This window comes from Acinonyx jubatus, chromosome B2, assembly GCF_027475565.1.
Source record: "Acinonyx jubatus isolate Ajub_Pintada_27869175 chromosome B2, VMU_Ajub_asm_v1.0, whole genome shotgun sequence".
Taxonomy (NCBI): Eukaryota; Metazoa; Chordata; class Mammalia; order Carnivora; family Felidae; genus Acinonyx; species Acinonyx jubatus.
The window spans coordinates 87,564,366-87,591,817 of NC_069385.1; the positions used below are offsets into that span (position 1 = coordinate 87,564,366).

General features: G+C 36.1%; 1 protein-coding gene across 1 annotated transcript in view; it reads right to left on the reverse strand.

Annotated features, from left to right (window-relative positions):
* Positions 1-27,452, reverse strand: part of COL19A1 (collagen type XIX alpha 1 chain) — a 329,235-nt gene that overhangs the window by 287,454 nt on the left and 14,329 nt on the right. The window contains exons 4-5 of the mRNA XM_027057488.2: positions 5,035-5,158; positions 3,199-3,474 (exon numbers count right to left, since the gene is read on the reverse strand). Of these exons, the coding sequence (XP_026913289.1) occupies positions 3,199-3,474; positions 5,035-5,158 (400 nt within the window). The remainder of the gene's footprint in view (positions 1-3,198; positions 3,475-5,034; positions 5,159-27,452) is intronic.

Genomic DNA, 27,452 nt, shown 5'->3' on the forward strand with positions numbered 1-27,452 from the left:
TTTCTTACTCCTACTTCTGGTCTTTTCTTTCCACTTAAAGAGTCCCCTTTAACATTTCTTGTAGGACTGGCCTTGTGGTCATAAATTCCTTTAACTTTTGTTTGTTTGGGAAACTCTTTATCTCTCTTTCTACTCTGAATGATAGCCTTGCTGGATAGAATATTGTTGGCAGCAGGTTTTTTTCTTTCATCACTTTGAATATAACATGGCACTCTCTTCTGACCTGCAAAGTTTCTACTGAAAATCAGCTGATAGCCTTATGAAATTTTCCTGGTATGTAACTTTTTTCTTTTCTCTTGCTGCTTTTATTTTTATTTATTTATTATTTATTTAACATTTATTTTTGAGATACAGAGAGACAGAGCATGAATGGGAGAAGGGCAGAGAGAGAGAGAGAGGGACACACAGAATCCAAAGCAGGCTCCAGGCTCTGAGCAGTCAGCACAGAGCCTGACATGGGGCTTGAACTCAGGAACCCATGAACCGTGCGATTATGACCTGAGCTGAAGTCAGACACGTAACTGACTGAGCCACACAGGTGCCCCTTCTCTTGCTGCTTTTAGAATTCTCTCTTTATCACTACTTTTTGCTATTTTAATTATGATGTGTCTTGGGTTGATTTTGCTGGGGTCTCTGTCTCCTTGATCTGGATTTCTGTTTCCTTCCCAGATTCAGGAAGTTTTCAGCTATTATTTCTTCAAATAAATTTTCTGATCCCCTTTTTCTCTCTTTTCCTTTTGGGACTCCTATAATGTTAATGTTATTACACTTGATGATGTCAATAAGTTGCCTAAGTGTATTTTTATTTTTTTATTATTATTTTTTTCCTCTCTCCTGTTCAACTTGATTGCTTTCCATTAATCTGTCCTCCAGGTCACTGATCTGTTCTTGTGCTTCCTCTAGTCTACAATGTATTCCATCTAGTGAATTTTTAATTTAGGATATTGAGCTCTTCATCTCTGGTTTTTTGGGTTTTTTTTTTTAATGTTTTATGTCTCTTAGTTAAGGGTCTCAATGAGGTCTTCCACTCTTTTCTCAAACCCAGTGAGTATCTTTATCACCATTACTTTAAATTTTTTATTAGGCATATTACTTATCTCCATTTCACTTAGGTCTCTTTCTGTCATTTTGTCCTGTTCTTTCATTTGGGACATATTCCTCTGTTCTCTCATTTTGGGTATGGCTTTAATTTTACCTTCAAATGAAGTAAGATGTCACACTAAAAAACCATTGTAATACTATAATTTTTACATTACGTCTTTCTAGAGGACACACCTGATATTCAGCTTCAGGTTCCGAGCTTAATTATTCTCTTGCATGAGAAGTTAGTAAGACACATGACACAGCACTCAGCTTTCAGAGGGTGAGCTCTGAGCCTGGGCCCTGGTCTTGAAACAGCTTGTTCCTCTCTCATTGCTACCTCCCTACAAAGGTTATGAATTTATCTCAGTGTGTTCTTAGTTCTTCCAGTTCTTCTGAAAACAGAGCCTTGCTCTCACTAATCCTATAAGAGATTCTAATCCCAAACTCCAGTCTTAAACTTTGGTACTTGCAGCAGGTATCACTCTCTACTCCTATTGCAGAATTCCCTGAATGGACTCCTATCTACCTACACTACACCTACTGCTGAAAGTTACATCACTGATGTTCTTTCTAACTGGCAGTCCCAGTCTCCACTTCCTCCCTTGCCTTTGGAGAGACCTTTCTGAAAGGTCTGTCTATACTGTTGTATTACAATTAATACTGTTATTATTATTGGCAGCCACAATTTACAGACATAGTCTTTGGTCCTTCCATTAGCCTTCAAGATCTCTTGAGAGCAAGAGAAGTTTTTTTTTGTTTGTTTTTTTCCCCATTCTCCTAGGGAAGGGTTGAGTGGAGTGTCTGGTCCTGAAGAAACAAATGAATATACAGGGAACTAACTACATATTAGGCACTATTGCACATACTCTATACAATTATAACTAAGTAACTCTACCAACAATATTTTTTAACTGAGAATACTGAGACCCAGATAAATTAACAGCTAACAAAATAAATCAGCAGATCATTAAGAGCTAGGATTTACAACCTCATCTGTCTGATCCTCAAACCATCTTACTCTCCATAATGCCATGATGCCTTGCCTCTAGGATTCATTTTTCCTACTCTGGCCTATTTTGCTGATCATTACTGAGCTCTAGTTATGACATTCTCACTGATTCATTCAATGTCTCTAACAGAAAACACTTTAAAAATATTTTATTGACTATATACACTATATATATTTTACTGACTATATATACACACATATATTAACTTTATCCATCTATTAATCATCTATCTATATTGATTGCTTCCACATGGGCATTTAGAAAATATACACTGCCCAAATATGTATTTGTACAGAATTGTGCTTTTGAAACAAAATTGAGCTATTAAGTGTTCTGTGTTAACACTATTAGCAATTCCCATTGGTGACCTGCATTCAGATTATTTTTATGGGTTTTCCCATTATTCTACCCATAAAAAAATGTAAAGTTATGAAATTTAGATATATCTCACTTTTTTAGGTTTATAGGCCTTCTTCTTTAGGGAAATTAATAATAAATCTATTATCACTTGAGCATCAAATATAGTTTTTAAAGGACCTTTTCAAATGAAAGGATTTTACAAGACATTGTTATCATCCAAATGACCTACTGATACAATTAGTGGTTATATTTCAGTCACAGCAGAACTTAAAAAACCCTTATAGGCTTATGAAAAATAGTCTGCAATACAAAACAATTGCTATTCTGAAGATGAATAAACAGCCTATTGTTCTTGAGTGGAAACATCAGATAATCTGGAACCATTTAATTTAAAGTTCATCTTTTTCCAGTCTTTTCTATTCAAAACATATAAGCTTATTCAAGCTACTTTTTGTATCATATTGTCAATTTTTACTAAGCTTTAATTGTAACAACCTCATTTTTTAAGGCATGACCTAGTTCTTTTAAATTCACAGGCTAGAGAAAATGGGTGAAAACAGAGAGAAGATAATATATGTGAAAATACAGTTGGAAATACATGGCAATGCTTCACACATCTGATGGCTAATTTAAAAAGTGTTGAGAAGGGAATGTATTACAAAGTAATTAAAGAAAGAAGGTTTTAATAAGGTATCTAATTTAGAAGTTTTACTAGTTCTCTTTCATAACGAACATCACAACTCACATCCACAGGCTTGCCATCGGAAGCTCGTGCAGCAATAACAGTCCTTCCACGAAGGTCCACAGCGTTCTTTTCATCTATATAACGGCTTGCAATTAAATTACAATCCATATAGAGTGAAATGCCCCGGGATTGTATACCAATGCCAAGTTTATGCCACTGACGATCAAACAAAGGACGGAGTTCTCGATTTTTAAAAATGTAGTTCAACACATCTCCCTCAGCAGCTCGGAACATAAATTCCACCACTTTCTTTCCACCATCAACGACTATAGAAATCTGCAAAAATGCAAATTAGCTTTAAGTGTTTTAAAACCAGTGTTCAAAATTACTAAAGCACACAAATAAAAAATCAGAAATGCATGTTAGTATAACTGAAGGACTTAGTAAAATGTTTTAGATGACACCTGGGTCCACCAGACTTGTTAATATAAAAGAACAACAAATATCCAGCTACAAAAATGTTTCAAATATGGGGTATTCTGGTGAATGTCATATGTTCCTTTCTTGAGAGAACATCTGAGAGTATATATTTGTATGTGTGTATGTATGTATCTAAGTATATATATAATTCTGTATGAGTAATTCAAGAATTAAATGTTACTTAATTTAAAAAGCATAAGAATAGCATTACTTCTCTTAGCATGGAAACTGAGATCAACTTCTTGAAACTTTGATGATTTGCATGGTGCAGAAAAGAATACATTTTCATAAAGGACATACTTTTTCAGTTCATTTCATTTTTCCACCATAAAATTGTGACTGTATTAACAGATTAAAAGACCAGTGAAATAAAATGCATGTCAGTGGATATGTACAGAAATAAACACGGGGCACCTGGGTGGCGCAGTCGGTTAAGCGTCCGACTTCAGCCAGGTCACGATCTCGCGGTCCGTGGGTTCGAGCCCCGCGTCAGGCTCTGGGCTGATGGCTCAGAGCCTGGAGCCTGTTTCCGATTCTGTGTCTCCCTCTCTCTCTGCCCCTCCCCTGTTCATGCTCTGTCTCTCTCTGTCCCACAAATAAATAAACGTTGAAAAAAAATTAAAAAAAAAATAAAAATAAAAAAAATAAACACAAATGTAAGGTGCCAATAAGTAATACTGAGGTTTATCTCCTGCCCTGGAGTCCTTGCACTCTCATCTTTCTGCCCAAATGACATCTCTTCCATAAGTATTCCTACGTTCCTATTCTTCGTGTGCCCCATTTTGGGAAGCTGTCCTTTCTATGTTCTCGTAGTCCACGCCCAGCTCCGGGCTTACCTTTACCACTGCACCTGTCGCACTATGATTATGCTCTAGCATATTGTTCTCCTAGATGACATCCCCTTAGGCCTTATGCTCCCTGAGAAAGGAATTACGCTTGTTAAAATCTTATCTTTGTCACTAACTAGCATACAGCATGTGTTCAGTAACTTTTTATTGATGGCATCAATATTTATATCCTGGTTCTTCATTTACTAAGGACTTTCAGATGAAACAACGAACAGCTTTAAAAATAATACATATCAGAAATTATACGAAATAAAGAAGTTATTAGTGAGATGGATTTAGTGTCAATGAAGCAGTTATGAAAGAAGGGCCATTTGAGTATCTTTAGACAAAATATGAATCTAGAAGTGAAAACAAACAAAAAAATAATCTTGTCTCACCCACCATGCTTTCATATTACAGATCTCAACAAAATCATCCTATGAGAATATTTGCATTTCCCTGCTGACGAATCCTTTAAAAGACTATTTGGACACCACATCTGCTTCCAAATTTGGGCACACTGTTCCAAGATTCACCTGGCATAATCACATAAGGGAAAACTAATCGGCACAACACTATGGCTCCTTACCTGTGGCAGATTCTGCAGGTTTAACACCTGCCACAGGAACCACCGTTCCTTTTTGGTGCTTCTGCGCACACGAAACACAGCTGCTATGGCGTACTCGTCAGGAAGGCCTTTGGGAAATATCTTACTGGGGGGAGGAAAACAAAGAACTATTGTGAGAAGACTGAAGATGAAGAGGAAAGAAAATCTAGATATGAAGGTTTTTGTAACACAATATCTCAGTCGTATTTTTCTCAATGAACTTATAACTTATGATGCATTTTTATAGTAATCTACCTATTGGACATATGGAAGCATCCATACCTACAGTACCTATGCAGTTTTTAATCCTTGTTCTCTCCCTTTTTAGAAAGTGTCTAGTAAAAGATTGTTAAAGTTTGGGGTGTGTAAGAGCAAGGGAATAGGGCTAAAGCACTATGCAGTGATATTCCCTGACTCAACAAGATGTTTCAACAGAGGAGAATATCAGATTTCCCTGCTGTCTGGCAAACACTAGAGATTTATAATGGAAATAAATAGTACCCCTCTGTTTTGTCTATAGGCAGAACTACAGAGCACACCGCTAACAATTAAATGTATATTTTCCAAAGAAGTTTTATCATATTAAATTCTTGCAAATGAGTTCCTAAGACTGATTTTCTAGTATCCATTTAAGACTCATACTGAAAAATAAACTAAAGAGGTTTTAGCTTATTTTTCATTCTTACAAAAAATATAACTAGCAAATTCTTTCTAGGTAGCAGAGAGAAGCCAAAAGACAATCCAAATATCTTTCTCCCTCAATCTTGTTTCAAAATACTGGTCTCACCGGCCCATGAGGAAACTCAGGGAAAAAAATTCAAAATGAACAGATCTCAAATTTAGACTTTCATTGGAAAACAAGAAGAAATACATTCCTACCACCTGACTTTTAAATTTATCTGCATTGTACGTAAAAACTCTGCAAGACAGGAATCATGCTTTTCTTTTAAAAAAATCATGAGGAATAGTAGGTAAGAATCTCTTAAGGACTAACATAGCCAAAAGTTGTTTATATAAAGGTAACACTATACCTTGAAATGGTAACTACTAACTCTGAATTTTACACTAAGGTCTACTGAAACTGATGACCACCTACTGAAAATGACAGGCAAACTGTCATGGAGCATTCTGAAATTTTGGTTCTACCCTCTGTGTTGGAAACCAAGTCATATAAGGTAGAGAAATCAGGGAAAAATAAGAAAACAGCTGTACTGGCCTAAAGTTCTTATTTGCTTATTGGTTAAACACAGACACCCATTTATGTCTACATGCGTATATATACATACAACTTTATCTTTTTGACAATCTATTTAAAAGGGAGGCAACTTGACTTTATTGCATTTATATATTATATCCTCTCTTAAGTGAGCAAGTGATTAATGAATGATTTTTTTATTCCACCACAATAAAACAAAATTTCTAAAATGGGATTTTCTCTATGAAGTCACCATTATTTTTTAATGTTTATTTAAAACTTAATATGTTTTAAATATTGTGAGATCATATCCTGAGCGAAAATCAAGAATTGATTGCCTAACCGACTGAACCACCCAGGAACCCCTATAAAGTCAACATTATTAAACTGAATTTCACAATGACCATTACTGTACCAGTTTGAGTAACATTGTTCATTTAAAAACAAACAAAATGGTTAATTCTGCTTCCTGTCTGACTCTGGCTTCTTTTCTGAGTCACACTGAGCCATGAGCTGCTTCAGGGATGTCTTTAGGAGGTAGCACCACGGCAGAAGATATCAAGACCCAAATCAAGAATTATCAGACTGCCCCTTTTGACAGTCACTTCCCCAACCAGAACCAGACCAGAAACCACTGGCAGAACTGCCTGTCCTTCCACCATTGTGAAAAGACAATGACTGCTCGTGGGGATGATGTCTCCATGTGCAAAATAGTATTGGGTGTGTGTACACAATCCGTCCCGTATCCTGGGGGTGATCACCCTGGGATGATGGCCTGGCATTAGGCACGTTTCCTGGGATGATGTGAACTGACTCCACCCACCTCTCCTTTGTCCTCCATTCTTCTCCAAGGGTGGTGAAGGGGGACCTGGGTACATGGTGATCCCCACCTTGGGATCCTCAATCATGGCTTAACTAAGAATAAATACTCACTGGAAAAGTGAAGACTGTGTATATGTAAAAGAGCCAGATGATCAGGTAAGAAGCCTGGGTAGAACATTACTTTGACCAGTAAGAGGGGCTTCAGGGTGATTGTTTTTTCTGTTTTGTTTTACATTATTAAACTGATCACCTTCTCTACACCAGACAAGAGTCTTTACACAAAGTAGCCTCAAGCCCCTGTATGTGCTAAAATGTATCTGCATATTCTCTTTTATTATCTATAAAACTTCAAAAAAATTATGTAATTTCAGAACCATATAAAACTGTTTAATAAAAACTCCTATGTATAAATAAATAAGTAAATAAAACAATGGGGCTTTAACATCTGCCATTTCTCTTTGGGACCACCTATAAATCTGAAGAAGAGTACAGACAGAGGTGAGAGGTGATGCCAAATCATAAGCTTCCAAATAAAAATTTTGAACTAGTTAGTTGCATCAAAATTCCTTTTAAAAAGGAAACATCGGTATACCTGGGTAGTTCAATCAGTGAAGTGTCTGACTCTTGATTTAGGCCCAGGTCATAATCTCATGGTTCATGAGTTCGAGCCCCATGTCAAGCAGCACAGAGCCTGCTTAGGATTCTCTGTCTCCCTCTCTCACCCCTCCTCCCCTCTTCATTCTTTATCTCTCTCTCTCTCTCTCTCTCTCTCTCAAAATAAATAAATAAACATTAAAAAAAAAAGGAAACCTCAATCCACACAGCAGATCCCTACCCACCCCCTACATGCAGTAACTTGTGTCTCTACCTGTCTTCAAATTTCCTGCCTCCTTTATCCCATTCTCTACCTTCATGGTTTCAGGATCATATCTTTATTTCAAGTGTTTTGGAATTTGACAACACTATTTCCTGGGATTTTTCTTCTATTCTTTGTATTGAACACATCTTCCAATATGAGCTATACATCACCAAAAAAAATTGTAAGTTTTTATTCTTTTCTCCATATAATATTCTCTTATTCCCTCTTTTAGGAACTCCTTTTTTAGACAACTGTTTAACACCTGTAATACCACCCATGCAGTTTCTTTACCCTTTCTCTTATATTTTTTCACCTCCTTATTTATTGTACTTTCCGAGATATTTCCCTGATTTGTTTTCCAATCCATCTATTCAACACCAATTTTTGTTATTTTCTTATTTCCAAGATGCTCTTGTGTTCTCTTTTTAAAAATATCCTGAATGCAATATTTTAAACCCCTGACATAATCAATTAGGTCGGCTTTTAAATGTTTTTCTCTGCATCCTTGACTATCTTCATTTCACTCTGGTTAGCTTTTCCTGTTGGATAGTTTGGCCTCTCTCTTCCATGTTGGAAGCTATACCCTAATTTCTGATCATTTTTTTATAATCCATATATATGTAAGGATGAAGCATTTAACTTTGACAGCAACCTTCATGTATGCTGGCACAGTGTGTCGATGAATAACTTCACTGCATAGCATGATCAGCTGGCAGATTTCACTGAGAGTTCCTCAAATGTGAATGTAGAAAGATTAGTTCTCTAGGAACATTCAGTTTCTCCAAAGAAGAATCTACTTCCCACTTGATAAAAAGTTTTCATCTGGATGCAGGCATTCTAGAAACAGTGGGGTATGTGGGAGTCTACAGTTCATTACAGAATTGTGCTCCATTGCTCTGTTTTTGGTGTCATACCTCCTTCCTACCTTCACTATCCTGCTTACCTTTCATCTCTGGAGGCTCTTTGGCTCAATTTCTCTCAATAATAAACCTACTAAACATCTCACCTTCTGTCTGGTTGGATGAGGAGAGAGGAGGTACACTGCACACACACACACACACACACACACACACACACACACCCTTCATCAGCTCCTGCAGAGGCTGATATCCCCTAGTGATGAGTCTCAGGTGTCCACTGAGGTAAAATGGCCTACATCTCACTAGTATCTATGGCCCAACAATATGTAGGTTCTAACATCCTCCAACCGGTTTTTGTCTTTAAGAATATATTGTAATTTTTCTCTTTTGCTCCATTTCCCTTTCTACAATCATTTTTGCATTTTAGAGGATTAAAAGTCATTTCAAATCTTCAACCTCTCCCTATCCAATGCCCCCTTTATCTTAGTTCACAAACATATGCATATCTTCTCCCTGCTACAAAACAAACCTCCTCCAACCTTGCTACCCCATTATATTACCCTCTCATCTATCCACCAACCTTCTTACATGAATACTCTGCATATCTGCATTGTTACTATCCATTTAGTCCTTAATCCTCCTGCATTCTAAAAGCATTCCTGGGGCACCTGGGTGGCTCAGTCTGTTAAGCTTCTGACTTTGGCTCAGGTCATAATCTTATAGTTCATGAGTTCAAGCCCTGCATCGGGCTCTGTGCTGACAGCTCAGAGCCCGGAGCCTGCTTCAGATTCTATGTCTCCCTCTCTCTCTTCCCCCTCCCCTTTCTCTTTCAAAAATAAATAAACATTTAAAAGCATTCCTAATGAGGGGCACCTGGCTGGCTCAGTAAGTAGAGCATGTGACTCTTGATCTTGGGGCTGGGAATTCAAGCCTCATGCTGAGTGTAGAGATTACTTAAAAAAAATAAATAAAATCTTTAAAAAAATAAAATAAAAAATAAAAATACAGCATTCCCAATCAGTTAATCCAGTGGCCTCTTCTCAATCCTCCACTCCCCTCAATCCTTCTGAAGATCTTAATATACATCCTTTCCATATTGATTGATATAAACCAAGGGTCACAATCACATGACCATAGGGCCCAACCAGGAAACTGGAATATAAGATTCCTGAGGTTTTTCGTCTATCCTATTCACCCTTTTGTTCCCAGCATCCTTGTGCCTGCACAAGGTAGGTACTCAATAAATGAATCAGTTAATGAAATGGATTCATATATAAGTGATCTAAAAAAAGAATATAAAACAAAACCGCACACCCCTCTCAGTCTAGCTTTGGTTTTTCCATCTCAGATAGAAATATGCATATAAGAAAATTTCACTTTCCCCTTAAGACTTTTATTAAAGGAGCCTGGGTGGCTCTGTCAGTTAAGCATTGCACCCTTGGTTTTGGCTCAGGTCATGATCTCACAGTTTGAGCCTCTGTTGGGCTCTGCTTGGGATTCTCTCTCCCTCTCCCTCTGCCCCTCCCCCACTAATGCTGTCTCTGTCTCTCTCAAAATAAATAAAACTTAAAAAAACTTTTATTAACAGAAAAAAGAGGGAGAAGTGAGTTAATAACAGCAACTGACACTCATCCTTATGCAGAGGAAACACATGTGGACTGAGGGAAACCAAGAGCCCAACCCATCTACAGGGGGCAGCTGCTTTTTAGCTCCAGCCAATTGCTGCTACCCAAGAGTGTGGGCCCAGCGTTACCAGAGCATCCCATTTTTCAAGAGAAGCCAAATACCTAGACATTTTATCTGAAAAGTTCAGAGTTTTCATTTTGGCAATCAACTCAGATTTTTCATAAACACTGTCCAGACCAACACTGTGCAAACAAAGCAAAAGCAAGAACTACTTATGTTGGTATGCTTGATGGTGTGACAAAGCAAAAACGAATGAAAACACCTTCCTCCTCACTATTTAGGATTTTAGACATGAAGACACCTATCATATCTCTTCATGAGACTGCAAGTTTTTTGAAGGCAAGGACACCATTTAATCTATCTTTGTATCATCCACAAGCCCAAGTGCAGTGCCAATAAGGCACTCTATAACTGTTTGTTAAATAAATGCATGATTTAGCAAATGAAGCAGATAAAGACATTTAATTTTGATATAATTATTTAATATTTCATGAAACTAAATGTAATTATTTTTCAATAATTTACAATCTAATTTGAAAATTGAAAATATATTCAGTGAAAGGTTCCTCTGTGAGAAAAAAATAACAAAAACAAAATATTATTAATAATAATGTTGATATACAACAAATACAGTCTTAAAATAATACATTGAAATAAATTTAGTTTTGTTTGGAGAAAAACTGATTTTTTTCTTAGCCTCAGTTTATAATGGATAAAAATCCTTATAATTACTGCATTTTCTTTTCAGAAATTCATGTTGTACTTTCAAGGCCAAAAATGTTTTTGCTTGCCAAATTGTAAATTTTGAATAAAAAGTTCTCTGTTTTAAAAATAACACATTACAAAATATATCAGCTCTTACAGACTATGTTTCTTGTTTATACCACCCAAGCACACTTAATGTGACACAGAATAATTTCTCTGGGTGTTGCCAAAGTTTCTATTATAAAAGAGGCCATATTGGATTACTAGTCTGTTACCAGAGAGATATAATGACAGCTTGTTATGTGTAAGATATCCATGCTTGAATATTTTTGAATGGAGTGTAATTTCCTATAAGAAATCCTATCCACTGCTTACTCAGTGATATTCCCATTAAGAAAAATATTGTTGATCCTTATTTGCCGAACCCATCCATATCTATATCTATATCTATATCTATCTATCTATCTATCTATCTATCTATCTATAGATATATATGCTAAAATTCTCACTGGGATATTTTCTATCTTCCCTCATACACATTGCATGCAATTCAACACTGTAAATGGAAAATTCATCCACATAAGTTAATATTAACCTACATATGAAGAGCTCAAAGTTTAGTGAAATTTAAGTGTAATAAATCCTTTATTTCCCATTGTCTACTTTTGTTCACACTAATGAAAACACCTGAATATTCATTGACAGATGAGAACAGAGGTATACCAAATTAACAAAATGTTCGATCTAAAATCAATTTTTTTTATTGTGACTAAGTAAAAGTCACTGAGAACCAAACTAAAGTCGTTCGAAATTATCCAAAGGTGCCAAAGGAAATTGGCTGCCTGTGGAGTCCTTTTTACTCTAGCTCCTCAGAGAGCTAGTTCTAGATATAATCTGGAGTGTCTCTGAAGCCTTGTATTCACATACTTTAGACTCCTTTGAACTTGTAATTGATTTCAATGCTGAAAAAAATCTAAAATGTAGTTTTCACCTTCTCTCTGATGTTCTCTATGTACAGCCCTCTGTTCAATCATAAAATGGAAAGAAATGCTATTAAACTCTAGGAGAAGTGGCAGAGAATAAAAAATGGGGTTCCTTATAATGATCAGCTATGGCAGAAGGCAATGTCCAGATCTGAGAACCAGTGAGATTTGACCCCACTAAAAAATTGATTTCATAAAGCTCTTAACATTATAAAACTTCCCTCTTACTGTTAAAGTTAAGAGACATTGTAAATATTTTCTTCTTTATATATTCTTTACTTCCTCAATTTTTACAATGAGCATAAGTTGTATTAATGATCATTTGTAAAACAACATTACTACTTTCAGATTAGGAAAAAATAACACTATTCTTTAAAGTTACCATAAATTAATCTGATATTCTTCAAGGTCAGAGGTGAGGGAGAAATAATAATAACAAATGTTATTTTTTTCTATTATGGGAGGTAAAAAGTCATAGAAGTCTATAACTCCCAACCTAAAGCCTTCAGAACCGTTTAGTCATTAAGGCATTAAGATGAAAGAAATTCCAAATGAAAATACACTTTTCCCAATATTTTCTCCATATATTTCAAGCAGAATATCTAATTACAAAGTACTAGTACCTATACTCATGAAGTTGGATAAATATTAACATCTTATTTAACATAAGGAATTCACTGTACAGGACTTTAAGAATGGGTTGTATTTGTCTAAATAGCCTACTGCCCACATTCTCTGGATCTTCTTTCTCACTTGATTAATGAAAACTCCTTTCATGATCAGAATTTATTTAAAATCTTTAAGAAATATACATAAAATGATGATGTCTAAAAGGTATGTATGTTACATAAAAGATCTTGGCATGAGATGGAGGAAACATTTAATCATTCTGTGTATGTGTAATTGTTACTAAATATGATTCTACATAGACTGCCTTTTGCATACATGGTGTGAACACAGAGATTCTCCCTAACTATGAAGTACTTTCATTGACAAGCCAAAACACCTAATACTGTACTATCAGAGATTTCTTCCTCTTTGGAAAGTGCATGTGTTTATAAAACATAAGCTCTGTTACCACTAAAATAGTTCCTAGAAACTCATCGCACAATACTAATAAAGTGTCTAATAATTAATTCTCACCTCGGAAAGTGTAGAACAGAGATCTATAGGGACTACAATAAAACAAAGAAGTTAACAGAGAAGATATAGAGAGGGAGGAAGGAATAAATCCAGAACAAGAAATGACCCTGGGTTAGAAAATGAAATGTCATTGTCCTGAGCCTTGGGCAACACAAGCATCACCTTAAGGCACTGGGAGTTTGGAAGGAAAGTTCCAAAAAGAAAGGTGATGCCAAAGGAGAGAGGCAACCAAGATAAAACTTGACTATTTTCCTTGCCTGTGCTGTCAACTCACATGCCTAAATTACTACTGGGCATCTCTACTTAGATATTAAAGGCATCTCTAATTAAATAACTGAAATTGAACTTTTGTTTCCTACTAACAGGTAGGTACAAGGTACCTTCTCTAAGGTACAAGAATTTCACATCTCAGTAAAAGGCATGGCCATTCACCCAGATTTCCAGTCTAAAAGTCATTCTTGACTTTTGCCTTTCCTTGATTTTCCTACACCCCATCCAATCATCAGCAAGTCTCACTCTTTCTAACATCAAAATAGATTCTGACTCTGTCCACTTCTCTTCAGTTCCACTGTCACTCACTACCCCAAGCTGCCACCTTCTCTCCCCCGGACTCCTGTGATGGTGTCCTAATTGTTCTCTTTCACCTACATTACAGGCTAGTCCTCACATAGCAGCCAGGTTCAGCTATTAAAATGTAAATCATACCACATCCCTCCCTTACTTACAGCCTTCCTACAGTGTCTATGGTTCCTTGCACATGGCTCACAAGGCTTCATCTGTTCTGACCCCTGCTTCTAACACATCATCCCCTATTCCAGTCTCTATGTGGCACTCATACTCCAGTCACAGTGACTTGAAATTTGTTCCTTACGCACACCAGGCTCACTGAAGTCTTAGACCTTTGTACTTCCTGTTTTCTCTCCTGGGATGGTCTTTCCCAGAAGTCGTCACCTAGATGACTTTCTCCCCACTATGCAGGTCTTAGCTCTAATGTCACATCTTCTGGAAGATCTATAGCTGTTCTCACCTCAATTACTACCTAACATATTACCTTCTTTTATTTTTCTTCATAGGTTTATAACTACCCAAAGTTTTTTTAAAAATGTATTGGTTTACACATGTATTGCCTGTCTCCAACCACTAGAATGTGATTTCCATGCAAATAGGGGCACTGACAGACTTGTTGCTCTAAATCAAGCTTTAGACAGATACTAATCTGGCATATAGGAAGCACAAACAAAACTGTGTTCCTTTCATGGACAATCCATAATGATACCTATGACCAGTCCTAGCAGGTGCCAAACACCAGTATTTGCATAATGCCTTAAAGTTAAGGCCTTTAAGACTATGCCACATCACAGTCAGCAAAAAAACAGAAGAGAAAAAAATTCAAGCTCTATGTGATTTAAAGCAGGTTAATCAAAAAGTCTGACATAAAATGAATCCAGGAACAAACACAGTGTTCTTACTTTCAAAAAGAAACTTTAAATCTCCACGGGCTACAGCAACACAGAACAGCTGCCCCGAGAAACTTCACCAAAAGTGTCCTTCAGCAGAAGACTTCCGGTGCTTGGAAATGTTTCAATTGTAAGAAGCCACACACAATAGTTTTCTGTAGTTCTAGAGTCCTAATGCTGAAAGGAACCTTAAGAGTGATTTAGATCAGCCATCTCATTTCATAAATAAGAAATTAAAGCCACAGAAGTTAAATAACTGCCCCACCATTACTCTGCAAGACAGAAGTCAGGATGGAACTTGAACTCGGAACTTCTAATTCCAAGGTCAGTTTTTTCTAGTATATCAAGTTGCCTGTATCCTCTGGGTTAAGAATAAAATTTCCCTCATAATTACTGACCTGACTTAAAAGTAATGTTTTGGGACTACAGGGGAGGAAAAAAACTACTTTTTTTTAGTACTAGGTGAAATGGGGAGAATATAAGTAAATATCAAACATTAGTATCAAGAAATGATTAGTTAAAATGTTTACAATCATGATAATATTAATAACAATAAATCATATTTTGGGCTCAGAGCAAAGCATTCATTATGACATTTGCACATCCTAAGTGACCAGTAGCCATGAGGGGAAGATTATTACAGTTCCTTCCCCTCATCATATTTTGAGCACAGATCAGGAAGTATCACAAACCACACAGTGATATCTTTAAAATGGGGCTACAATCTGTTGGGTTTTAAGAAGGATATGCATATGACAGAAGGTGACAACCAATCAGAAATACTTTTTCCATATTCCTTAGAGATCATTTCTTAGAAAAATTAGTATTTTTCACCAAACATTTCTTTAAAAAATGAGAGGAATTTTCAGGAAGTAGTAAAAATTATGAGAATAGTATATATACTAATAATTATGCAGTGTGAAGAAAAGCATGAAGTGTTCTCATAAAAAGTGCCTCTGTTTATCCTTCTGGTTAGAAAATATATTGGGATTTTAATATGTTAGGAAGAACATCAACAGAATGTAACCTAACTAAAAAGACAAAATGTGAAAATAATGACCATAAATGTGACTATTTCAAATGATTATGGAAGGAAAACCCTTAGCACTGATCCTACATTAATGCTTTCCTGGCATGGGGATCAGTGGAAGTTTCTATCCCATTCATCCCCTGAGGCATGAAATCAATGCCAAACATAGCTATACACAAAGTTAACTTAAATTGAAATGTCTGGTCTCTCAGGTGCAGAAAGATGCCAGCTGAACAAGTAATGGACATTCCTACCTGCCCAATTAATGAGAAACCAATAAGAACTACCTTAAAAGGATAAACTTTGCTTTTTCATACTCCCTTCTAGGAGGGGCACATTGCAAGCATGGTCATGCCAGGAAAAATCATAAAATTTAAAAACATAATCCGCCCTTTTAAAGTGCATACAAATATTTATTGATCAAGTTGTTTTATGGGGAGATGGAATCAGGGAGTGGATCTCATTTATTTTCCATGGCTGGGCCCTGGTGGTTTGTTGTCAAGAAAAATAAAGACCTTAATGAAGCCCATAAATTTATTTACTTCTTTGTATATTAAGTAATTGGTAATTTCATTGTACAGCAAGTTCAGGCTGATGTATTTGTTCAGTGTTCCTAGAAGGACCATAGTTTGTAATATGGCAAGTGACATCTCTGTCTCATGAATAGAAAAAAATAAAAGACAAACCAAACTGCAGAATAAAAGGGGTTTAGGAAGAAAAAAACAATCCTGCCAGTTTCTGTTTTGCTCTTTTACCTAACTAAATAATAAGCACTATGAGGCAAGAAGTAAAATGTAAAAAAGGAAAAACAAAGAATAATAAACTTTCATGATTTCAGTGCTCATAAACTGAAAAGCAAGAGGACATAATTATGTTAGAGAAATTTAATTTTGTATATGGTGTTTCAAAAGTCAAGCATGATACACATTTGAACAGCGAAGTGTTTAAAAAGTTTAGTTACTAATTACAATGGTTCCAGAGGTAATTCTTCAACTAGCTCATAGCACAAGGCTTGAAGCAAAGCCTTTTTTTTTTTTTTCAAAAGTGCTATTTTGGTAGAGATGAAGTGAGTTTTCCAGGTCATATTTAGCAAGACCAACCTTTATTTACTTTTTTGCTTTTAAAATGAAATGGCTAAATGGAAAAAATCTATTTTTAAATAGCAAGAACTGGCTTCCAAATTAATTCTTCCATTCTAAATAAGCGTGAGGCAGAGTTTATGAAGAACTTCCGTATTTACAAGTATCAATGGGGCCTTTGACTTGCTGAATATCTTCCAGGAAGAGAAATATGATACAAGTTACATTTCCTGAGAGTGAAGTGAGAGATGCTTGGAGTTTATAGTAAGTCATTTCTTTCCCAGCTGACACCCACCATCACCTGTCACGTTACAAGCGATTTGGCCAGCAGGGCCTGGAGTGTTTATCTGAAATGCCTTCCTCCCAAGCTGGGTGGTGATGTTTGAGTTTCAGAGCCACAGAGACTCTGAAATCTCACCCTTTTTGTGCTTGCTAAGTGGATTCAGACAGATAGATCGTTAATGGGAAAACAAAGCTTCGATGACTCTCTAGTAATCATATGTCTGTTATGATTAGCACTTGTTCATCATGACATTGTAAATGACTTCCCATTGAAAACAAGCTCTTCTACTATATGACATTCAGATAACAGAAATGAAGGATGGACTAGAGAAGCCACACTTCAGAAAGGCTTTGAAAGTAACTTTTTCAGGTGTTTCCATCCAAAAAAAGCAAGGAAGAAAGAAGGAAAGAAAGAAAGAAAGAAAGAAAGAAAGAGAAAGAGAGAGAGTGAGGGAGGGAGGAAGGAAGGAAGGAAGGAAGGAAGGAAGAAGGAGAGAAAGAAAGAAAGAAAGAAAGAGAGAGAGGGAGGGAGGGAGGAAGGAATAAGAGAGAAAGAAAGAAAGAAAGAAAGAAAGAAAGAAAGAAAGAAAGAAAGAAAGAAAAGAAAGAGGAGGGAGGAAGGAAGGAAGAAGAAAAGAGAAAAAAGAAAGAGGAAGGAAGGAAGGAAGGAAGGAAGGAAGGAAGGAAGGAAGGAAGAAAAGAAAAGAAAAGAAAAGAAAAGAAAAGAAAAGAAAAGAAAAGAAAAGAAAAGAAAAGAAAAGAAAAGAAAAGAAAAGAAGAGAAAAGAAAAGAAAAGAAATCAACCCTGGGTAAACTTCACGCCCAAGAGGTCCTCTGAAAACTGGTGTCCTTCCTGAGTCTAGGGGTTTGGCTTCTGCCTCAGGATCATTTACACCTAACTGAAAGCTGTGATTTTCCTAGTGGCATATATTCAGCTGTTTGGGGTTTTTCCCCCCTAGAATGTAATGCTATTGCTCTCACACCTTCACTTTATTTTAGACAGCTTTATTGAGGTATACCTGTGGTACTGTGGCTTCTCCTCAGATCTTCCAAATTATTCACCTTTCACTTTATTTTTATCAATAAAGTTCAAGCTCCTTAGGCTGGCACAGAAGTCCTCTCAGAACAGCACCTCAGTCTGCCCTTGCAGCCTCCTCTATCCTGCAGACACTCTGCTCACCTGTGTTCACTACCACAACACGGGATTTCTTACCATTCTTCAAACTGTCTTGACCTTTAAATGATACTCCCTCTAACTACCATATACTGGCCCTCGCCTCACCTGGCAAATTCTTCTTATGGTTCAAGCTTCTACTTCTCACATCTTTTGTGAAGCTTTCCCTGGTTCCCTCGAAATGGCTTCATCTGTTCTTCATCTTCATCTACATACATACATCTAAAGATTGCAACTATATTCCACAATAGCTAATTGTTGACATATCTATCTTTGCAGACAGAAATAACGCCAGGGATCATGTCTTTATTTATCCTTAAATCCTCAGTGCCTGGCACATAGTGAGTCTTCAGTGTCATTTAGGAATCAAATGAAATACTTTTTTAGAATTTCTTCATTCACTGCCATTAAAGCTGAATTGAGAAATAATAGGGAGAGTATATTATAAAATATTTTTTCTGTATACCTTGTAAGCAAAGGGAATTTTATACTCTTATCATGGGTAAATTAGAAGATAGATAGAAATGTAAAGATAATAGGGAGGAATGCCTAATCCATATGCCTATGAGCTTTGAGTCCCATAGGAAAAAAGAATGCCAAGAGTTGATTTGATTAATTTGTTCAATATAATGTGATGCTTTATGTCTTAGACATGGCCTTGAGGTCCAGGGGACAGTTAGAGAGAGGATCACTGAACCCATGTCTTCACTCTCCAGAGCATACACACACACCCCACTTAGCTATAAGCCACAGAGCAACTCAGGCACCTGAGGACTGAGGTTAAGCAGCCATGAGTAAGGATTGGCTAGGGCCCAATAGAGTGGCATTTTCATGGAGAGGTCTCCCAACAAACACAGGGGTGACATGCAGAAACAAGGACATTAGAACACAAGGATAAGAGTATACTTTCTTTTGAACATAAGCACATGTGCAAAACTCTTTGGGCTCCCCAAAATAACAAGATATGTTTTTAAGAGGGGACTGAGGTTCCATAGCTGTGCAGGTAGAGTAGGAATCATCACAGTGTAGGCACTGATGTCAATATGACATCATTTGAACCAAATAGTAATGGGACCTGGGAACATTTGGATTATCTGAGCCAGAATGAGATTAGCACTACATGAAAAGTATACTGAACTACAAAAAAGAAGGAGGAGTTGGAGGATGAGGAGGAGGAGGAGGAGGAGGAGGAGGAGGAGGAGGAGAAGAGAAGAAGAGGAAGAAATTTTGCCTGAGGATATCAGTGAGGGCTGTAACTAGAAGGTTGAGCGTGTACTGAACTTTCTAGGATATGTAAGATTCAAATTGGCCAAAATGATGGGCAGAACATGACAGATAGAGAGAAACAGGTACAGAAAGGCAGTGTAGAGAGATACTTAGGTCAGGGACATTCGTGACAGGGCAATGGACACCAGCAACTTTGAAAGAAATCTCCACAGTGTTCAAGAAGACCTGGTCAGTGGGGTGCCTGGGTGGCTCAGTCAGTTAACCAACCAACTTCAGCTCAGGTCATGATCTTGCAGTTCCTGAGTTTGAGCCCCAAAATGGGCTCACTACTGTCAGCCTGTCAGTGCAGAGCCTGCTTCAGAGGCTCTGTCCCCCTCTCTCTGCCTCTCCCCCTGCTTGAGCCATCCTAAATATAAATAAATGTTTAAAAAAAAAAGAACTCCTGGTTAAATATGAGGGGGCTAAGGGATGTGTGAGGAAGTAAAAGTGGTCAGTAACATTATTCCTTTGGGAAGTTTGGGAGTGAAAGGGACTGTCAAGGGAAAAAGTTTCTAGAACAGCGAAGGATTAAGTATATATTTGTAGACTAAGAGGCCAGGATACCGTGGAGAGGGACACTGAAAACAGAAGAGCAAAGGAGATCATGGGTGGATCAAGGTATTAAAGGAGGCTGACAAGGAGAAGATTAAGAGCACAAGTGAAGGGGTTAACCTTTGAAACCAGGAGGGTCGCCTCTAGAAAGGACAGCTGAAGCAGGAAAATTCTGAAGTAGAGAGCAGAGGTTGAGATGGTTCAAATAAGAGGAATACCTTGGGGGCAAAAGATCTGGTCAATTCAATCTCATATTCAGCCAACCAGATGTGAATTCTACATGGCACTACCACACATGTCCGTATTAATTGAAATTTTCACTGAACTTGTGATTGTTTCTAAATTGCATGGATATAGCCATGGTGAGAGGAATGATTAAAGTCAATTATTTCAATATATTGCTTTTTAGCCTAAAATTATAAAAATTTCACCTAATCTGGAACAAATGTACTTTAAGAAATGTAAGTGTTAACTAAAATGAGGCAATAAGAGCACCTGGGTGGCTCAGTCGGCTGAGCATCTGACTTTGGCTCAGGTCATGATCTCATGGTTTATGAGTTCAAGCCCCATGTCAGGGCCAACAGCTCAGAGCCTGGAGCCTGCTTCGGATTCTGTGTCTCCCTCTCTTTCTGCCCATTCCCTGCCTCTCTCTCAAAAATAAATAAACATTAAAAAATTTTTTTTTAATGAGGCAATAGACAAGGTGTACCAAGCTTATTTGAGTCACACAAAATAACATAAGCAGCTTTTGGCTAACCAGGCTTATTTTCTGATTACCTTTCCTGGTTAAGTTGAAGGAATTGAAATGATAATAAATCAATGGTTTATTAGCCAACACAATTATTCTTCCTTGATGGACATACATTTCAAAGTTTATCATTGAAATCAAAATTGTACATCACTGATTCTCTGTCTCAAAATGAAGATTACACTATCCAATGTTATTTTATTAAACACAGATGGTTTGCTCAATCTACAAAAAAATCTGTCAAGTTCTTATAAAGTTATTCTTAAGCACTAGTATAACAAAACATCAGCATTACTACAGTCAATTCTCTGCCTAATTTATAAATTTAAGATCATGCTTAAATTTAGGTTTACAGCCATTGTAAAAGCAATACATTTGCAACCACCTAAGTTTAATAATTAATTAATCCTCACAGCATTTTAATGGGTCACATAAGATTAATGGTGACTTGAGAGACGTGCTTATGTGCCTTCTTTCTTTTCTATACTCTGAAAACCTGCACTGCACACTCCACAGATACATACTCACAGCCCCCATCCAAGCCAAAGCTCTGCTGTCTCTTAGGAGATTAGATTTATTGAATAGAAAAATAAGTGAAGAAAGAAGAAGAATCAAATATATAATCTAACAATAGTAGATTAATCAATGCCTGTCAAATTAGCCCAAGTAATTACCAAAGTAAAACACCTTGATTTTATTACTTTATGATGACATTTGCATTATTATGACTTCTAAGTAGTATATTTAACTGGCACCTTACTATTCTCAAAGTAACTGCCATAAGGACATTTTAAGGTAAGATAATTTCATACAATTAGCCATATTAAAATAGGAAATAAGCTCTAAAGATATCCTGTTGAACACTGTACCTATAGTCAGTAACAATACCCTGGACACTTAAAAATGTGTTAAGAGGGTAGATCTCATGTTAAATGTTCAAATGAAACATATGAACAAATGAAATGAAATAAAATAAAACAAAAATAAAATAGATATGAATGTTGTAGAATCTATACACATATAATCAATTACTGACATTTTTTATCTTTCCCCAAACAATATTGAATTATATGAAATCTGAAGGAGAAAAATCACAACTTTTTAAAATTTGATGATGATAATATTAAATGTTTCCAAAATTGGTAAATGGAAATACTAAACTGATAATATTTCATATTATATTACATTTTAGTAGCCATTTCTATACAAAGTAATTTGTTACTGGAATATATTAACATCCCTAAATTTGCTAGAAAAAAATAACATTGATTCTTAAGATAGGTTCTTGTGATGGAGATGTAAATATTTCCAGGCATCCTTAAAATCTGTCTAATCATACTCTTAAAATTCTGTTCTAGGGATGCCTGGATGGTTCAGTCAGTTAAGCAACTGACTCTTGATTTTGGCTTAGGTCATGATCTCACAGTTCATGGGATCAAGCCCCATGTGGTGTTCCATACTGACAGCATGGGGCCTGCTTAAGATTCTCTCTCCCTCTCCCTTTACCCCTCCCCTTTCACTCTCTCTCTCAAAATAAATAAAATAACATTTAAAAAAATTCTGTTCTAATATATATAATTTGGCTATATTGTATGATTTAAAGAATTCAGTAATTGTGAACCTATAAGGCTTTTCTTTTCATCTTAAGAATATTGGACTTGGGCACCTGGGTGGCTCAGTTGGTTGAGTGCCCAACTTCAGCTCAGGTCATGATCTCACAATTTGTGAGTTTGAGCCCCATGTCAGGCTCTGTGCTGACAGCTCAGAGCCTGAAGCCTGCTTCGGATTCTGTGTCTTCCTCTCTCTCTCTGTCCCTCCTCCAATCACATTCTTTCTCTCTCTCTCTCAAAAATAAAAAATTTAAAAAAAATTAAAAAAAAAGAGTATCGGACTTAAAGGCTCACCTCACATTTTTGGTATGGCAAACTACAATTGAGGAAATACATAAAACTTATGTGTAACAGTCATTCAATCTCATACTAACAGCTGGACAACTTTTTAATTAAGTCACTTTTCCTTACATGGGAAAGTTCTTATCTACAGAATGATAGGATGGCCCAAATGAAAACCCAAGGGACGTATAAATAATAATTCCCTATATTTTTATGGAATTGTGAAGTAATCCTCCTGAAACATTCAAAGATTAGAAGCTTCAGTGCGAGAGTTCTAAACATAGTTTTTAGAGCCACAGATTTTAACTGGTTTTGAGAGCTTGGAGAGGTCCCAAAGAGCAATAAAAATGAAAGATGAGTTGGAAAACCTGTCCTTATGAGGGAAAGACTGAAAAACAGCCTTGTGTGAGATGCTAAAGAAAGTTTACCCTTTATGAGGAAATGGCTGGTACTGAGTCCCATGGCCCATGCTTGATGATAGAAGGCAACACATCTCAGCTCCTTGATCAAGGCAAGAGAAAAGTGCAGATTTTCCTTGTGCCATGTGTCTCTCCAGCAGGATCCAGAAGGCAAGACTGGACCCACATTCTTTCACCATTGTAATCTGAGAGCCTAGCAGAGTCCACAGTGAACTCAATAAATGCTTTTTGAATAAAAGAATGAGCTCCACGCTACCTCGTATTCATTACAGTGACTTATTGAATGCTACCTTTTATTCACCTGTTAACAGAACAGAAACATTTCAGGAACCTTACTTATGTAGTAAGCTACTGCTTTTACTTGTAATTGCTACAAGCTTTTAGTTGAAAAAACAAAACTTAATGACAAAAGTTTTAAATGATAATGTCTAATGCTACCAAAGATACTGGGTATTATACAGAAGGATAAAACAATGATGAAACATAATTAGAAGTATATATCAAGATCTCTAAAAATGAACTAGTAATTCCACTGAGAAAAATCAATCTTATGGAAATAATTCTAAACACAGAGAAAAATAACCTTCCTGGATGTTGTGATGTTATTTATAATGATAAAATCTGGAAGTAACATAAAGGTCCATGTAGAAAAGACATGAGCATAGGGTGAATCATTCAACACTAGCACAGACAAGGTATAAATCATGCTTTAATATACAAAACAGCTTTCCCCATACTTAGGATTGTTTCTAAGGGAACTGTTAAGGTTCAGGGAACTCAAATAACTCCTAAAAAAAAAAAACTACCCATCTTCCAAATATATAATTTGGGGTTTCCTCCTTGTGGAGGATTATTATGTTTATAAAAACATAAAATGAAAATGAGAATAGCTCCTATGAGCTCTTTTTTTTTTCCACGTAAAGCTGTGAAAAGAAATAGCCCTTGTTTCCAGAGAGTATTCATCAATTTAATGAAACAGAGAGAGAGAAGATTCCTCTTCACTGGAGATTTATTTCTTTGTAACGAAAGCAAAGGGGACCATACGTGTCGATTATGCCACTGTGTCTAGCCACACTATTCAAACTCATAAAAACTTATTAATCTGTGTTGATTATTGTTTTTCACACATAGCCTCATGTACCCTCATTCTTAGGAACTGGTTCAGTGGCAAAAGATACCAGCTCATAGGAATCATTCCAAATAAGAGAGACAACAGACTGGAAACACGCATCCGCACTCCTCTCTCGCCTCTTTCACTAATGGATCATAGCATTCTAATTGGCTGAATCTAATAATGGCCTCAGAATCCTTCTCAACACAGTATTCCAGATAGCCACTAGCTATCAATCATGGAACCTCAGAGATAAGGCTTTTTACCATCCTTGAAATCAACAAATCAGGGTAATTCACTTCCCTGTACATTTGAAATCAGATGATTTCCTCATTGGCCAGTCAAAATAAGAGAGTGTTGCCCCTTCAGAATCAACAGTATGTGGGAATTCAACATTTATCAACCCTTCTAAAATATTCAACTGCTAAGACATTTTTATTTAGTTATTTGGGACATTTTTATTTAAAACATGTTTCTATAGAAACAACTAATGAAAGAACTGTATTATACCAAGAAAATAAGGTGCTCTGTAGTATATGCATGTTTTGTGTATGTTTTCTCTCAAAATTTCACCATTTTGCCCTTATAATTGCCAAAACACAATTTAAAGATAATCAGAGTATGATCACCTGGGATATATAACTCTCAATATGTACAGAAATAATGAATTATTTCTTTTGCACAACCAAGGGTACTTGTTGTAGATACAAGAACCCAAGGAAATGAATCTTTTAAAGCCCACAAATACTTTCATTTTCTATCCCAAGGAACACTGAGGAAATGGACACAAATTTAAAATAAAAGCAAATACATAAAGTCCCTCAAAGTTCCTTGAGCATGTATCACCATTAAGTGTACAATGTTTATTCAAAGGGCCCCTGCAAAAGTAGCCCTTGGGATTCCCGCATTAAGCCAGGCTCAAGGCACTGAGGGTGCCCAGTAAGTATCTGACCAACACATTCTTTCAGTCTCTCCCCTCATGAATCTCACCTGGAAGATGACAGAACTATAAAAATAATCTCAGGCACAGAGAGAATCCTTGTTTTCCACATAAAATAGCATCTGCCTTTTCCTATGCTGATTCTGCAAGGCAGCTTATTTACAAATACATAAATAGCTGCAACTTTACTCCAGTCTTATTGAAAAATCAAAATGGCATCATGCAAGAGAAGCATCCTAGCATACTTGGCTCAATGAGTGAAATGTAAATGGAGATGAGCCAAGCTACTTGACACTTGCTAGTCAGCTTAAGCAGATACCCTCCAGTTTCCTGTAGTGGAGGTCCCAGGGTTCTGCCTGTAGAGCCAGGGAATTTACTTACATTGATAGCCCAGGGATCACACAATGATTTAGAGCTAAAGGTTGGAAAATAAATGTCAAGTTGTGGCTATATCTATTATCACACATATCAAAGGGGAATAGCATTGCCTAAATGTGGCAGGAAATTTTCCACGTAACTACTTAAAATCAGCTACATCTTCTTATACACAGTTCCAATGAATTTTAAAAAGTTTTCACTTTAATCCTTTAGCCACCTGGGCAGAATTAGAGGAATTTAAATTGTCAGGAAGAAGGCAGGAGAGAAAATGCACTTTAATTTTTATAACAGAATTTATTGCCTTTCTTAAATTCTTTAATTAAGGTTATCTACTACTAGTTTAAAATCTCATATATATATATATTCATATATATGTTACATATTGACTTTATGTATCATATACATATGTGTGTGTACATATATATATATATATTCATATATATGTTACATATTGACTTTATGTATCATAAAGTCATGTATCATATACATGTGTGTGTATATATATACATATACACATTCATATATATGTTACATATTGACTTTTCTTTACTGGATATGAATACCTAAACATGGGACTGCTGTTCTCTGAGTGTTTAATGCCTGTATGTGAAGCCACCTAAAAGTCACCCATAACAGTACAGTCATATCTTCTGAAGTGCCCTGCCTGACGATCACCCATTATATCCCCCAATATCAGATCACTCTTTTCCTTAGCACTCTTATTTCTTACCAATTAACGAGCAGTTTAATTTTAAGGAACCATATCATTAAATTAAAATCATCTTAAGAATCACAAAATAGAAGGTTTTAACTTTTCTCAAGGAAAAAGTTAGCTAGGGACCTAGTTTAGACAGAGAATCTGAAGATAGGCTACAAGATAATTAATGCTATCTCCCTTTGAGAATCCAAATGCTAAGATTCTCAACAACCTTTTCTGGTAATTTAAATGTTAGGCTACTCATCAAGAAGTGAAAACATCTATATATGTTTTCACACAAAAACATCTGTGTTGTATATTAAACCAGAGTTTTAATGCTTATTTCACTGCAGTGCATTCATAAACTGGAATGTTCATCTTGGACTCAAAGACTAAATATCATGATCATATATGCTATATCTGCCTTCCTGACGACTCAAGCTTTTTGAATTACTATGTGTCCATCCTCCAACTGTATGCAGACCATATGGGGAACTTTTATTGCCCTGTATAGTTGCTGACCAACTGTCAGTATTTAAATGGTACATAATACCTTTTTTTTTTTTTAATCTCAGGTTTATCAGTAGAAAAAGAATAATAAAGATAAGAAAGAAAAAGTTTGGGAAATCAATTCTGAAATGAAATGTGTATCAAGACCATCTTATAACGATGTTATCATCTTACGTTATTATGTACTCTACACCTTATATAAAAGGAATACCTAAAGGCTAGGTTCTTTTGTTTTAATTTATCATGAAGCATAGTAAACGTAGAAAATGGTTACAATAAATATCAGCCTCTTGTCTTGAAATCTACACTGCGTCTTCTGTTTTAAGGTTCACATTTTAAAATTTAACTTTGGTTATATCTACTTTAAACATAAATAATACTTCTTCAAAATGGTTTTAATTACTATTCTGCAAAGACTATGCCTATATCTGTATGGGTGAATGGCATTTATACCATAGGATAGGATCAGATTCCAAAGATTATTAAAAACAACAAATATACAAAAAGCCCACTTACCACAGCATTCAAGTGAGTATGACACCATTGAGAAGATATTTTTTTATTTTTTAAACAAATTATTTGAAATTTTCTTAGAAAATAGTTCATGTAATA